Source organism: Tubulanus polymorphus, chromosome 1 (genome assembly GCF_964204645.1).
Source record: "Tubulanus polymorphus chromosome 1, tnTubPoly1.2, whole genome shotgun sequence".
In the NCBI taxonomy this organism is placed as follows: Eukaryota; Metazoa; Nemertea; class Palaeonemertea; order Tubulaniformes; family Tubulanidae; genus Tubulanus; species Tubulanus polymorphus.
In genome coordinates this window covers 23,094,274-23,109,449 of record NC_134025.1, presented here as the reverse complement: position 1 = coordinate 23,109,449, position 15,176 = coordinate 23,094,274, and the positions used below count along the sequence as shown (strand labels likewise).

Sequence of the window (15,176 nt, the reverse complement as noted above, 5' to 3'; positions counted from 1 at the left end):
TTAACAAAGGCGCTGATTTATCAAAACCGGTAGGAACTAAGATGATTTTCCTACAAACTGAAACGCTTTGTGCAAACCGATTTCAAACAAATGCGCCTTTGAGTTTTGGAATACCGGTAGGTAGATGTCTTCCCAGCATCATAGAAGATGAGTTCCACAGCATCATTACGCACCAAAAAATACGCAGGTAGGTCATCGTCATAGGTACTACAAAATCGGCCTATGTAAGATCTCACTCATTTTTTATCATACATGTATGGTATAACCTATCAAACAAATTGAGAATGAACCAGAGTCATGTCCATAGGGTTTTTTAGATGCCCATGAAGTTGCACCTTGCTTCTTTAACAACCATTTCAATTACCATGGCAGATAACTAGGACATTCATACCAGACGACAGGTACTGTATGAGTATCTAGAGTCAAATAGTTCATTTTCAATTAATTTACTAAATCCCTCAACTATGAAATCGGATCCAATGACCAGACACATGAGCTCCACAACTGCTTGCCTTGAAAGAAAACTCTGACGCAGAAAATTTGGATAATTTACCTTAGCACATTCAGTGAAAATCTTTATTACAGCTTATCATTAAAAAACTTCATTAATGATTCCGACAGTCTCTATACACATGAACAACACAAATATCTGGACTTCACATACACAGTAGCTAATACCAGGCAGGTGGGAGTGCTATTACAAAAGCAAACATGCAATTGCATACGAGAGAAAATATTCAGTTACATCAGAAAACACTAAGGAATAGGCCAGATCAGTGAACATCTAGTATTCCTATATCTGAGCAGGTCATTTGGAAGTTGGCAGCATGATGGAAGTTTGAACTCGAAAATAAAAATAATTGCAAATATCTGTATTTCCATAGTATTTGAGGCATTGCAGTAGCTTTTAATACATCTATATCTTTTGCGTTACTTGTAATCTATTGTTTTGAAAAAACCAACTATCTGGCCTACAGTATAGTAAGATACTGTATTTAGCCAAGCTCAGGTGGACCCAATCAGATCATAAGAACAGCAGTGGTACACACGTGACTGCTAATTGCTGATTGTTTGTCCCACAATCTTAAGGGCACTCAATCATCGCCGAGTCCAAAAGTTGTGTGACGCTGCTCATCGCTGATCGGCTACGACAAAGATTGGTTGTAGAAATTAGAACTTGTTCTGCCCTGCTACTCGGCTTACGATAGCCTTCCATGATCGGATCTAAGTCGACCTGAGCTTGGCTTAAGTTATTTTATCATATATTAACTCTCATGTCTTCCAACTAATGAATACTGAAGTCACTTCTGTATACTCTAGCAACCTCCTAAGGTTTGTTATAATACCAAGCATTCAGTGAACTCATCAAAGTTTCCTATTCAGGTTACATTTCAACATTCGTTCCGACTAGACTTAACATTCACATACAATATACACTTACAAGGGTGGGTTGAAGTTAGACATACATTTATGATCAAGTTTTCATCAATTCTTTAAAGGCAGCTTCAGGACATTTAATTAAGTATCATCATAAACTGGGATGCAAGCAGTATGATGTGGTCGTTTTTGAAGAATACCTGTGCATCAACGGTAAGTCTTGAATAACGAAAAATTGTGTAGAATAGCAGTCTCTGGCAACAAGGGCCAAATAAAATTTCATCTACCGGTACACATGCATTACATACAAATATTGTTTAACAATTCCACACCATATGAATAGGTGTCTAAAAAGGCAACAAACTTTCTCTAAATAATATCTATAATTTCAAATCCCTAATCTATAATAAACAAGATTTTTTGCTTATAAGGTCATGATAATTTATGTAAGCAACTACTAAATGACAGTTTGATAGTGTTACATCTTGGTAATACATTATTCATTCATTTTGACACAGCATTCTTCAAAGCAGTGTTAGCCAATCCTAGTGAGTGATAGGTGCAAACATTCTACTTAAATGTCAACCTGTTGTTGTTAATCCATTTATCATTAAAATAAGCGGATGCTGCTTGGAAGAATACTACTCAGTTATACATCATTACCTCCAGGGTTATCATTCTTCAAACAAAATGAATTTACTCTGACAATCTTATGTTCCATACTTTCAAATGAAAGAACAAATAAATTGCGTTGTGTTAAATTTAGCTGTCTAACTAATCTCATCTACTCAAAACTAGGGGTCCAGGGACACCATGCCAACTTGGGAAGTGGTTTCAAATGCTCAATAATCTAACAATTTCAATATTCAACACCCCCTGGTGACCATATGTATAAAACCAATGACCTTGAAACTCACCACAATCATAGAACATGAACTACAACTTTGCAATTGATCATGGTAACAAGATATGCCTAGGTACCAATATGATAAGGAAATACTAAGTTATTATACTATTCAGCGCCCCCTGGTGACCATATAGAATAACTTATGTCCTTAAAACTTACCACAATCATAGACGATGTCATGAGCTACAACTTTGCAATTGATTGTGGTAACAAATTGGTGCATTGGTACAAATATAATATAGAAATACCAAGATATTGTATAATTCAATGCCTCCTGGTGGCCATATACAAAAACCCAATGACCTTGAAACTCATCACAATCATAGAACACGTAATAAGCTACACTTTTCTAATTCATTGTGGTAACAAAATATGCTTAGGTATCAATATAATGTTGAAAAACTTTTTCCCACCTACGAATGAGTACTGATGCCAAGATGGCCGCCAATTGAGTCATAATTGGCCGATCAAAAATACCTGTCTCAGGTATAAAACATCCCTTTCCAAAGGATACCCATCAGCAATTGCAATGAGAAATGGCAAACCAGTAGGAAGCTACAGGACTCAGAATTCGGGACAAAAATTGACATTTTTGGGCACTAATAAGGTCATAGGATGGCCAGCTTGAGTCCGATCGACCCAATTTTTGTTATGCTGATGGGCCCTGGGGAGATTCAAATAAATACGAAAGATCAAGGTAATTGCTCAAAGCGTCTTCAAAATTTCCCTCCATACCCGGTAAGTTCAAAAACGTGTTAAAAGTGCTGATTTTGGAGAACAACAATGGCTGCCAGTCGGCCATCTTGATTCTGACAGGGCCAGTTTTTGGGCCGAAGATGTGTCTAGGGTAGATACATGTGTAACCCAAATATCAAGACATTTTGAAGCATCTTCAAAACTTCCAAAAATAATTGGATTCCATCTTCTGACGGATGAACGAAAAGTGAACACAATAGCCCGCTGGGACTCACGTCCCAAGTGGGCTAAAAAATTATCCCTTAAACATATATATATAAAGCCCACACATGGAAAATATAAAGGTCAGTGCATTTCTTTAGTCATATTATTCTCTCTAAGTACAAAAAGAAAAGCTAATCTTGGTCCGCGCAAAATCATTGAAAAATATCTATATCAATGAATATCATGAATGATGTATTAAGCCTTCTTTCAGAGAGTGATTATTCAACATCAATATTTCATTGACAGCATCCTAAAACATTCAAGATGTTAATCAATATAGATAGTTTTACTGATATATCACATGGTTAAGTATGCACCATCTATCACTAAACATTGAAAAGCATTTATACATACCAGTAGAAGCATTTCAGACCAGTGAGAGGAACCAGACATCATAAAATCATTATTAGTTAAGACAATGAACCCTTGACAACTACCTTGCCACCATCTAACATTACTATTAAAAATTAACCACAGATCTAGATCAAATTGTAGAAAACAATTAAATTTTCATCTGAAAAACATATCATTGACCAAACATTTGAATGTCTAGACCTCTCTTCAAATTGCTGATCATCACAACAGGTGAAAGGCAGTGGACAAGGGTTATTTCCTCCATTCCATAAATCATGGACGGCAAAATACAATTTACATGTAAATCTATTCCAAAAAAATCTGTTCCATTAAAAAATATCTGTACAAAATACTTTTCACGCAGGCTGAACCTGCAACAGAAACCAGCCAATGATCATGATGTTGTTATAAACGCTTATAATCATAGAAATGAAAGAGGACACATATATAAGACAAAAATGTCAGTTGTGACAATCTGTAAATCCTTACAAGAACATTGAGATCCAGTCATCGATTGCAATGGAAATTGTTCGTTTGGGACTAGCTTTTTGGGGGTCATCCATTTAAAACTTATAAATGCTTAATTCCTGAATCTTTCACCCCTCCTTAATGTCCCATTACCCGCTATATCATTACTGAAATAAGGAAAATTTTATTCACTCCTACCACGTAAGCCCTCTACTGCCTTTCCTACATAAATAATACTGCCTTTCCTACATAAATAATAAATAGATGACCCCTTTAAGTAATTTTTGTGTTTTGTCAGATTTTAGTTTCGCCGTTTGAAAAGTCTGTTGTAAATGTTAACCTGAAGCAGATCGAAACCACTGAATTTCTGCTCGGCGATCACATGACATAGAATACATAGAAGACAGTACCACCGTGCAACCGATAGCAAATAAATCGTGACTAGCGCCATCGTCATAGTGATAATCCAAAAAATGGCTGTTTGTTGCATTATTGGTTCGGTGTCTATAACCGGCGGTGATGGATGATTGAATTGTTTATCCTGATAAAACTGCTGCAGAACTTGCTCTTTTTCTTGCCACCGGTTCATACACCATTCTGCTAATTGAGTTTGATCAGTAGGTAACATGTGTGGGTCATGGCGTTGTATATGGAAGTGGACCTCCTTCGCAAATTTTCCTGTCACTATGTCTAGTTCGCCGTGAGGTATGTTGCGAGGGTAACCGACAGTGACATCGTACACAGCATCGAGCATGTCACCTTAAAATAAAGAGAAAGAATGAAACTGATTTTTAAGGTTTTTCATGGTAATTGGGAGGGGTGGATAAAGGACAAGAGATCCATTATTAACTGTATTCTGGCATTAGGAGGTTACAGTAGAGGATATACAGAAGATATAAAGGATATAGTACTAACCAGTACACAAAATAGTCACAAACTTTGCTACTGGGCATGAATCGGGTTTTGCCCTGTCTTACAACCAACAGTAAGTAGAAAATTTACAGCAACAAGAGCTAATTCTAGATAGGCTTATGAAGATCCAGACAAACATTGTTTAATGACTTCATGTTAACCCTTTCAGTGAGTCTACACTGCAGTGCGGTGTATAAATCAGTGACAGACTTTGCTAGTACACCGCACTGCACTGTATTGATGTAGTTAGTTTTTTATCTCGGTGAGAGAGCAGCAACTTTGACATACACATTGTGTGGGATGTATTAGAGCAGTACGCCCGTTATTCAACACACTGGGGTGGAATTTCCTAAAATTTTCAAATTATGTCCAGCACTAAGTCAGCGCTTAAAGGGTTTAAACTAGTCTATAAAATTTACTCACCTGTTCTCATCTTGTCGATCATAAACGAGAACCCGGTTGTTCGCGGGTGTAACACGTAGTCATATGGTAGCAGTCCATTTTTCGCAGCAAAACGATTACTACTTTCCCTGGTTTTTTCGGAAAAGTCTGTGCCCTCGGGGAATAACAAAATCTAAAACATTTTTTGAAAAATGATCCTTTGAGGTGAGCGCATAAAACTTTTTGGAACATTCAGGACTAGCATGAAAGCACAGGTGAGGGAGAATGGTTTAAAATGACAAATGTTTCGAGGGTCGATGTATGTCTTATTTGTTGCTTCTATATAATACCCTTTTTTTGGTGATAGTCTACCTGAGGTTTGTAATCGATGTCGATAAAGTACGATAGAATCTTGTCAAATACCATCCTATCAATCTCCCATTTCCTATGTACAAAAATGAACTGTCCGATCTGCATGGCCCATCCTTGAAAATAAAGAAAATGTACACCATAGCAGTCGAATGAAACAATCTAATCCGCGTATATTGTATATTAATTGAAGAAGTCCCACGGCCACAATTCCACCTGATGATGGCTGTTAGTCAACAGCCGAAACGTTGTGGTTTTGTTCTAATAAATTATTTTACGTGAAATTAGAATTGTGGGACTTCTTCAATTAATGTACACCATGAACCCGAAAGGATTCTTATCTGACATTGTATGGTTATTTCTGTAGGCCTAGCGGTATTCTGTATTTCTGTTTTCATTGTTTACTTTTGTTTTATGTTGGTAATTACACCTGCTTCTAGAAATCAAATTTGTTTAGAAACTGACTCATACCATTTGAGTCGACACATCAACTTTGAATACTGAGATTAATATCAGTCATAGATTTAATGGTGGGTATATCTTCAAATTAAGTAATGTGATCTTCATTCAAGCGTACCTGCACCGGGGACGTATTTAAGAGGCTTTTTGAGCATGACCTTTAGCGCCCGGGGCGATCCAAATCTCTGCATACATGTGAAAAAATATAACCAATCCAGACGCGTCCTGTGATTCATTATAATCAGACTAGCTTCGCTACAATCAACAGCATCACCGGTAATTACAACTTTTATGTTACCTAACTTATCCATCAGCATCTGAATTCAAGATTAGAGAAAACTATGAATAGGCCTAAACATAATTAGCAGCTCATCTAACGGCGCTTGCTTATTGATTCTTTGGATGCAAGGTATAATCTAGCGTATAAAAAAGAATTTCATCATTATTAGTTTATCGGCGAAATGCCAAACATTAGTCTATAGCGGCCAGTCTTTAGCGGATCGGGCAATACAATTGTTGTAACGAAATTTAAAACCTTTAAATATTGTGGATTTTTCTATAGTCTTTAAATCTAGGCCTATACTTACAACGACCAATGTAGACCACATCGATATCATGATGTCAGTGAGTCGTCTATAAACTGGTGGATTGAGGATCATGAGCGGCATAAGTGGACATAGCATATAGAACGGTCCCAAAAGTGAGGCAGAATAAGCGATTATCGAAAACAATAATCCTTTTATGATTGGGGACATAGTTATCGAGTGAAACATCACTGGGCCTATCGAAAGTCAACTTCCATTCATTCATTCAGTGGATATATGATACAGGGTTAGTTTGTGGTGTAGCGGATTTTAACGCCTCCGTCGTCCGTAATATATCAAAATTCGTGAAGTTTTGTTCCCCAAGATAAAAGAATATCCGGTAAATAATAATCTCGATCGTGAAAAATTTGGCTGCAGACCGTTCGATGTAGAAACCTAGCAAAATCAAATCAGAAACAAATGGGTCAGCACTGCCTTAATGCTACACCACAAACGTACCTCGAGAGAAAACCCGGAAGTAAAGTTTAGACGGCGCTTTTACGAAACTGAATCTTTGTAAAGCGATTTAAGTTTCACATTTACGGCACGCGGTTTAGTGAATCGGATTTGGTAAATCAACTCGTTTATGGACGCGGTTTAGTAAACTGATTTATTAAATCGACTAACTTGCTCGGCGAGCAAGTTAGTGGCGATTTAGTCAGTGAAATCCAACATGGCGTCCTCTTCGACCGCGCAGGCTTAAATAAGACATCTATCGCAGACCATCATCTATCAATAATTCGGTCACCATTGACGCCCATTTTCTTTTGAATCGCGACCTTTAAATTGATAAATTGATTCGACTCATTTACGAAAAATGATTCGACTTACTAAACCTTTTGTTTTCCGACATCGAATCGGATTTAGCTAAACCGAATCAGATTCAATTTCGTAAAAGCGCCTTAGATACGCTACGTCCTGATTTGAATTAATTTTGTAAGTTGATAAGACAAGGCTATCGATGATATCGTGGTACAGGAATAAACTAAATGTATGTCCCCACAGCCCAATGCTATCTGATCGGCGAATAGCATCGGAAATTACAAAGAAACTTTGGATATCATACATAAAATATACTGCAGCCTGGAACAACCCATTCAGACTGGGTAAATGATAATCACGTTGGAAGCATTAATGCGATAAAAGTGGACTCTAATATTAGGCATTTTTACTAATTCACTGTGGCTATTCGGACAGACCCGTACAGATTACTCTGAAGGCTATTCATATGGAACTAGGAACTGTACGCTAATAACTGTCACTGATTGGATGATTTACGCCGCGCATGCGCACAGAGGTGCACGACTTCAAAAATTCAAGGAAAGTGTTGAGAATAGAGTTAGAGAAAATAGAGCGGATCGAGCAAGACTCGAACCTGGACCATTGAATTACTAGCGCAGTGTCATCCCACTAGACCACCGAGCTCGCTGAACTTCGACCGAATGTTTTAACTAGATATAGCCTCAACTTACCCTAACCCTATCCCTTCCCGTACGAATAGCCTCTAGAGTACGAATAGCCTCCAGAATTATTTGTACGGGTCCGTACGAATAGCCACTTTGTTACTAACTAATTTAGTCCAGGATTGGTTAGTAGTTCATTACCACTTCCTTTTAAAAAATAAAGCCTGGATGATAAGAAATTGGAGGAATGTTGACTATGGGTGTATTCCTTTATGACCTCCGAAGCTTCCAGTTGGCTCCACACAAAATCCGAATCACACCACCTCAACAGAAAGATTGTGGACTTTTCAAAAGGTCACGTGACTGATAAAAGAGTACACCTAATGTGTTGAATGTCAGAGGGGGTGGGTCCATTAATGTATGTACACTTTGATGTTAAACAGACTAACAAACTAATTGAGAATAATAACCAATACTCTATGTTGAGCGTATATATTAATTCGAGAATAAATAGCAGTTACATTAATAGTGTAAAGTATTTCACAAATTCTTCATTCTTAAATATATTGTAAATATATCATGACGCATTCGATGAAAAGTCCATCAGCAGTTCTAAATGTCACAAATTTGAGGCATTTTTGATATTAATCATTGATTATGAAGCTTTTCATAACCTTGACGTCTGGAATGGTTTAACTAGGCACATCGAGGAGCAGTGTCGAAATATTTTAGCAAAAATAGAATATGTGTACAAAATACTAGAATACAGACATCCACTTAGGCATGATCTGAATGTTTCTTAGATTCTTCATGTCACGAATAAGGCAGCCATTCAGCAGACCCTCAATATCAGATGAGATACGATATAGCCAATCATAGCCAGAGATAGGCACATATATTACTTCTAAACGGTTAACTTTTACCGCGTATTGTAAATACATTTATCACTGAAATAAGCTAACACTGCTTGGAAGAATGCTATACAGTAATACTTCATTATCTTCAAGGTAATCATTCTCAATGAAATCAATTAACTCATCATTACCTCCATGGTAATCATTCTTAAATAAAATGAATACACTCAAAAAATCTTATGATCCGTATTCAAATGATAGAACCAATAACTTGCGTTAAGCATTCTAACCCATAAGGGGCCGTGCATAAAGTACGTACGCTTGACTTCCGAGTATTTTTACCCCTCTCCCCCATGTATGCTCTCTGTACGTTCTTTATAACCCTTCCCCCCCTTGCGTACATGCTTGTATGATTGAACCCCTTCCTGTAGAAGTGAATTTTTCAGGATCCATGGTTTAAAAAAGGCAAAATTCACCAGAGCTCCAACATCGATGTACGTATTGACTAAGCGAAAGACCGAGAATGAGAGTTCCCAGTAAATCCCAACAAATATAGGGGATATTTGTAAAAATCACATTGTGTTTCATGCACAAAGTACGTATTATAAACATTAACCCTACCCCTTAGAAAAGTATGTACGCTTTGAGCTCACCCCTCCCCTCCTACGCTTTTGTACAGATTTCTAAAACCCCCTCCCCCTACGTGCATATATGTACTTTATGCACAGCACCTAATCTCATCTACTCAAAAAAATTTTCTTTGAATATATATATTATTAAAGCATTTATACATAGGCCTACCAGCAGAAGCATTTCAGACCAGTGAGAGGAACCAGACGTCATAAAATCATTACTAAGACAATGAACAACTATTCAATCCCCTCAAAAGTTACTATTATTAAAAATCCACCCCAGATCAAGTTCAAATGAAAGAAAACTTATTGAAAAACGAATCATAAAGACCGGTAATTTGAATTTCTAAAGACTTCATCCAATATTTCTGAATGTCAGATACCATTGGGTGAAAGGCAGTTGTCAAGCGTTGTTTCCTCCATTCCATGAATTATGGATGGCAGAATACAATTTATGTGTACAGGGCGGATCCAAGCTATATTCCACTGCATTCCAGAATACAGTCAGAAGAATGTGAATGACATATTTTCTAGAAAAACCTTATCTAACAGGTCCAGAATGCCTTTAAATGCAAGGAAAACGAGTCATTTTTCAAATCTTTTCTTGGGAGGAACCCCAAACCCCCCTTTAATGAGCTTCGCCGCTGGCATTTCATTGAGCAATAATTTTTAGGAATATAGTCAAAATCACCGGCTGGATCCACCCCTGGTGTAGATCTATACAAAAAACATCTGTTCCATCAAAAAATATCTGTACAATTTTCACACAGGCTTAACCAGCAACAGAATCCAACCAATGATCATGATGTTGTTATAAACGCTTATAATCGTAGAAATGAAAAAGGATACATGTATGAGATAAAAATGTCACTTTGTGACAATCTGTAAAATCTTTAAAAGAATATTGATCCAGTCATCGATTGCGATGGAAATTGTTCGTTTGAGACAAGCTTTTAGGGGTCATTCGTTTAAAAGTTAGAGTATGCGAAATTCCTGAATCTTTCACTCCTCCTTAATGCCCCATTACCCACTGTATCATTACTTATTTGAAATAAAGAAAATTTTATTCACTCTAACAGGTAAGTCCCCCACTGCCTTTCCTACATAAATAATAAATAGATGACCCATTTAAGTAATTTTTGTGTTTTGTCGGATTTTAGTTTCGCCGTTTGAACAGTCTGTTGTAAATGTTAACCTGAAGCAGATCGAAACCACTGAATTTCCGCTCGATGATCACATGACATAGAATACATAGAAGAAAGTACCACCGTACCACCGATATATAATAAATCATGACCAGCGCCATCGTCATATTGATAATTAAAAAAATGGCTATTTGTTGCATGATTGGTTCGGTGTCTATAACCGGCGGTGATGGATGATTGAATTGTTTATCCTGATAAAACTGCTGCAGAATTTGCTCTTTTTCTTGCCACCGGTTCATACACCATTCCGCTAATTGAGTTTGATCAGTAGGTAACGTGTGTGGGTCATGGCGTCGTATATGGAAGTGGACCTCCTTCGCAAAATTTCCTACCACTATGTCTGGTTCGCCGTGAGGTATGTTGCAAGGGTAACCGACAGTGACATCGTACACAGCATCGAGCATGCCACCTTAAAAACATTTGGAGAGAAAGAATGAAACTGATTTTTAAGGTTTTTCATGATCCATGGCATGGGCAGATCAAGGACCAGGGATCCATTATTTACTGTATTCTGGATTTAGAAGGGCACATTACATTCTGCACAGTGCACCTTTTTATGGCCACTAACCAATTAACGGATGCCTGTAGTGTGTGGTACCCTTCACTTGATGAAACGTTGTATGGACTGTTGGCCAAGATTTTAGTGAGATTTTTTTTTAGAATTGTTTATTTACAGAATATGACAGAAATTCAAAGGACACTTTTTTATCACCACTGCCTGGCACGTACAGTAGAACTAACGTAAGTCGGACAGCTTTAAGAAGGAAAATCGACAAAGTCGGCTGAAATTCCAAGGTCCCAATTTTTTTCAGTTCATTTTCCTAACAAAATCTGTCCCAAAAGCGCATTCTAGAAGTCGGAAATTTAGCTAAGTCGGCTAAAATATATATTCCAAACGTTTCAAAGCAATGCATTTTTTCAATCTCTAATTCAGTTGGGTAATTTCAGTTCTTTTTAACAGATTAGTACAATTCTAGATATTAAGATTCAAAGATTTATTTCCACGTTTTCTTCAATACTTGAGGTATTTTTTATCAGCCTATGATCACGCAATTGGTGGCCATCTTGGTGTCATCAGTACTCATTCGTAGGTGGAAAAGTTTTTCCACATAATATTGAAACCTAAACATATTTTGTTAGCACAATCAATTGCAAAGTTGTAGCTCATGACATGGTCTATGATTCTGGTGAGTTTCAAGGTCATTGGTTTTTGTATATGGCCACCAGGGGGCGTTGAATAATACAATAATTTAGTATTTCCATATTATATTTGTACCTATGCATATTTTGTTACCACAATAAATTACAAAGTTGTAGCTCATGACAAGGCTTACGATTGTGGTGAGTTTCAAGGTCATTAATTTTTCAGTATGGTCACCAGGGGACGGTGAATAGTAGAATAACTTCGTATTTCCTTTTTATATTGGTACCTAGGCATCTATTGTTATCACAACTAATTGCGAAATTGTAGCTGCTGACATGTCCTATGAATGTGGCGAGTTTCAAGGTCATTGGGTTTTGCATATGGTCACCAGGGGCGTTGAATAGTAGAATAACTTAGTATTTCGATATTATATTGGTACCGAGGCATAAATTGTTATCACAACTAATTGCGAAATTGTAGCTACTGACATGTTCTATGAATGTGGTGAGTTTCAAGGTCATCGGTTTTTGTGTATGGTCACCAGGGGGCTTTATTCAAATTGTTAGATTGAGCTTTTGAAACCACTTTCCAAGTGGGCATGGTGTCCCTGGACCCCTAGTTATCTCTAATGAAAGATGGCAGCACCTGTGAAACACAATTAAATATATGTAACCTCTAACTAACAATACACTGCAGAGCGGTGTAGACACATTATAGTAGTATGCCTCTTATTCAACACACTGGGGTATTTAGGGATGGTCTATGAAGTACGTATGCATCCATGGAAATTGCCAAAAATATGAGGTCCTACCTTCCAAATGCATGAAGTACCGGTACGCATTTGTTTAACTGGTCCTACAATAATACTGGTACACAATAATCAATAAATCTACGTTACTTAATCCACACACTGTCTTTAGTATGTAAACAACACATCAATAGTTCTCGATGGGTTCTATTATTATCTTGAAATGAATCACATTTTAGTACCGTAGGATATATACACACTTTTTAAATTCCGACATTATGTCTTCACGTCTTGTACACAAGACAACATACGTGCGTAAAGTAAAACCTAAGTTACCCAAATTAAAACAATTAAACAGAAGTCAATGGTACGCTTAAATAAATGCTATATTTATTTCACTGTTGTCAGGCTACATGATCAATACAAACCAAGTGAATGTTTGAGTGAACAGGCTCGGTACTGAGTTACGGCCAGACACTGCGTTAAATTAGATTATTTTTCATTCATTAAGTTCATGCGCTAAATCTAAATTGACCCTAGTTGGTTACCTAAGCGTTGGTGGTAAGCTTTTTATAATCGGATGGGCTGGGAGGATTACTCCATGCTTATACCATGTGGTTTATACCAAATGGTTTGTAAAATATCCGATCGTGAAACTAAACCACAGACAGGTTACTGACTAAATTGACCCTACCTACAATACGCATTTCGTACGCATTGTACAATGTGGTCCTACCTCGACCATGCACACGTACTTTATGGAACATCCCTTAGGTATCAATTAGTCAACATGAAAGGGTTAAAACTAGTCTGTAAAATTGACTCACCTGTTCTCATCTTATCGATCATAAAAGTGAACCCAGTTGTTCGCGGGTGTAACACATAGTCATACGGTGGCAGTCCATTTTTTTCAGCAAAACGATAACTACTTGCCCTGGATTTTTCGCAAAAGTCCGTACCCTCGGGGAATAACAAAATCTAAAAAATATTTGAAAAATTAAACTTTTTTTTCAAGACGATTGCAGAAAATTCAATTAGCATGAAAGCCATGCGAGGAAGATAGATGAGAAATTTTGCGTAGCTTGATGTTTGTAACGTAATAATTTGTTGCTTCTATGTAGGCCTAATACCCTTTTTTACTGATAATCATTCATAATACCTGAGGTTTGTAATTGATGTCGCTAAAGTACGATAGAATCTTGTCAAATACCATCCTATCGATGTCCCATTTCCTATGTACAAAAATGAACTGTCCGACCTGCATGCCCCATCCTTGAAAATAAAGAAAAATCACGGACTTAGAAGCCGAAAGGATTCTTATGCCATATCATATTATGATGGTGTTTTCCATAGACAAGTGAACGATACACTTGAACAGTCGCCAGACCACCACTTAGACCCAGGGGTCAGCGTAAGCCTGAACTTGGCCTTCAGTCAAGCGGGCTAAAAACCGCATTTTTTTTCATTCAAGCGTACCTGCAATGGGGATGTATTTAAGAAGCTTTTTCAGCATGACTTTTAGCGTCCGGGGCGATCCAAATCTCTGTATACAGGTGAAAAAATGCATCCAATCCAGACGCGTTCTGTGATTCATTATAATCAGACTCCCTTCGTTACAATCAATAGCATCACCAGTTATAACAACTTTTATATTACCTAACTTATCCATCAGCATCTGAATTCGAGATTAGAAAAAACTAAACATATTTGGCGCTGTCACGCAATGAATGGCACTTGCCAAGCGGCTTTGCAATTTATTGGGCGCAAGGCCAAAGGAGTGCATATAAACATGAATTTCATTGCATTTTATAATTTTGCTATTCGTATCATCATCATCAGATTTTTGTTTAGATAGACTGCCACTATTTGACTTTTCACCCAGCCCGGTCCTTTAAAGGATCGAGGGGCACTAAAATTGTTGTTACAAAATTGTCATAACAAAGTTACATAAGCTTATAGACTTCAATATTGTGGGACTTTTTCTATACTTTATGAATCTATATACACTTACAACGACCAACGTAAACCACGTCGATATCACGATGTCAGTGAGTCGTCTATAAATTGGTGGATTGATAATCATGAGCGGCATTAGTGGACAAAGCAGAGGGAATGGTCCCAAAACTGCGGCAGAACATATGATTATCGAAAACAATAATCCTCTTATGATTGGGGACATGGTTAATAGTTATCGCGAAGGCCTAACGAAAAATTTCAACTTTCATTCACAGCGGATATATGATCAGCCGTGGCTACGGGTAGGGTGATTCCGAAAACATAGCGCAACCACGGTTACGGCCAAGTTACGGATGTTCGGTTATTGCTAAATTAGTCAGTAACCTGTCTGTGGTTTAGTTTCACGATCGGATATTTTCACAAACCACATATGGTATAAGCCCATCCGATTATAAAAAGCTTA

At 37.3% G+C, this 15,176-nt stretch overlaps 2 protein-coding genes across 2 annotated transcripts; both read right to left on the bottom strand.

Annotated features, from left to right (window-relative positions):
• Nucleotides 1–562: 562 nt before the first annotated feature.
• Nucleotides 563–7,006, bottom strand: LOC141914857 (lysocardiolipin acyltransferase 1-like). Its single transcript, XM_074806181.1, has 5 exons — nucleotides 6,775–7,006; nucleotides 6,306–6,504; nucleotides 5,732–5,844; nucleotides 5,402–5,552; nucleotides 563–4,825 (listed from the first exon to the last, which is right to left on the bottom strand). The coding sequence occupies exons 1-5, from the start codon at nucleotides 6,958–6,960 to the stop codon at nucleotides 4,368–4,370; spliced, it is 1,107 nt and encodes a 368-aa protein (XP_074662282.1). The 5' UTR covers nucleotides 6,961–7,006; the 3' UTR covers nucleotides 563–4,367.
• Nucleotides 7,007–8,653: 1,647 nt separating this feature from the next.
• LOC141904452 (lysocardiolipin acyltransferase 1-like) lies at nucleotides 8,654–15,001 on the bottom strand. Its single transcript, XM_074793044.1, has 5 exons — nucleotides 14,769–15,001; nucleotides 14,234–14,432; nucleotides 13,917–14,029; nucleotides 13,585–13,735; nucleotides 8,654–11,274 (listed from the first exon to the last, which is right to left on the bottom strand). The coding sequence occupies exons 1-5, from the start codon at nucleotides 14,934–14,936 to the stop codon at nucleotides 10,817–10,819; spliced, it is 1,089 nt and encodes a 362-aa protein (XP_074649145.1). The 5' UTR covers nucleotides 14,937–15,001; the 3' UTR covers nucleotides 8,654–10,816.
• Between the last annotated feature and the right edge of the window lie 175 nt (nucleotides 15,002–15,176).

Bases quoted from the DNA above. Each gene is read 5' to 3' on its own strand.
- LOC141914857 (XM_074806181.1), bottom strand. From the start codon at position 6,960: ATGTTTCACTCGATAACTATGTCCCCAATCATAAAAGGATTATTGTTT. The intron at 6,505-6,774 runs GTAAGTATAGGC...TCTTGAATTCAG, and splicing joins TGTGGTCTACATTGGTCGTT to ATGCTGATGGATAAGTTAGG. The intron at 5,845-6,305 runs GTACGCTTGAAT...TTTATTTTCAAG, and splicing joins TAAATACGTCCCCGGTGCAG to GATGGGCCATGCAGATCGGA.
- LOC141904452 (XM_074793044.1), bottom strand. From the start codon at position 14,936: ATGTCCCCAATCATAAGAGGATTATTGTTTTCGATAATCATATGTTCT. The intron at 14,030-14,233 runs GTACGCTTGAAT...TTTATTTTCAAG, and splicing joins TAAATACATCCCCATTGCAG to GATGGGGCATGCAGGTCGGA. The intron at 11,275-13,584 runs GTGAGTCAATTT...AATGTTTTTAAG, and splicing joins GATCGATAAGATGAGAACAG to GTGGCATGCTCGATGCTGTG.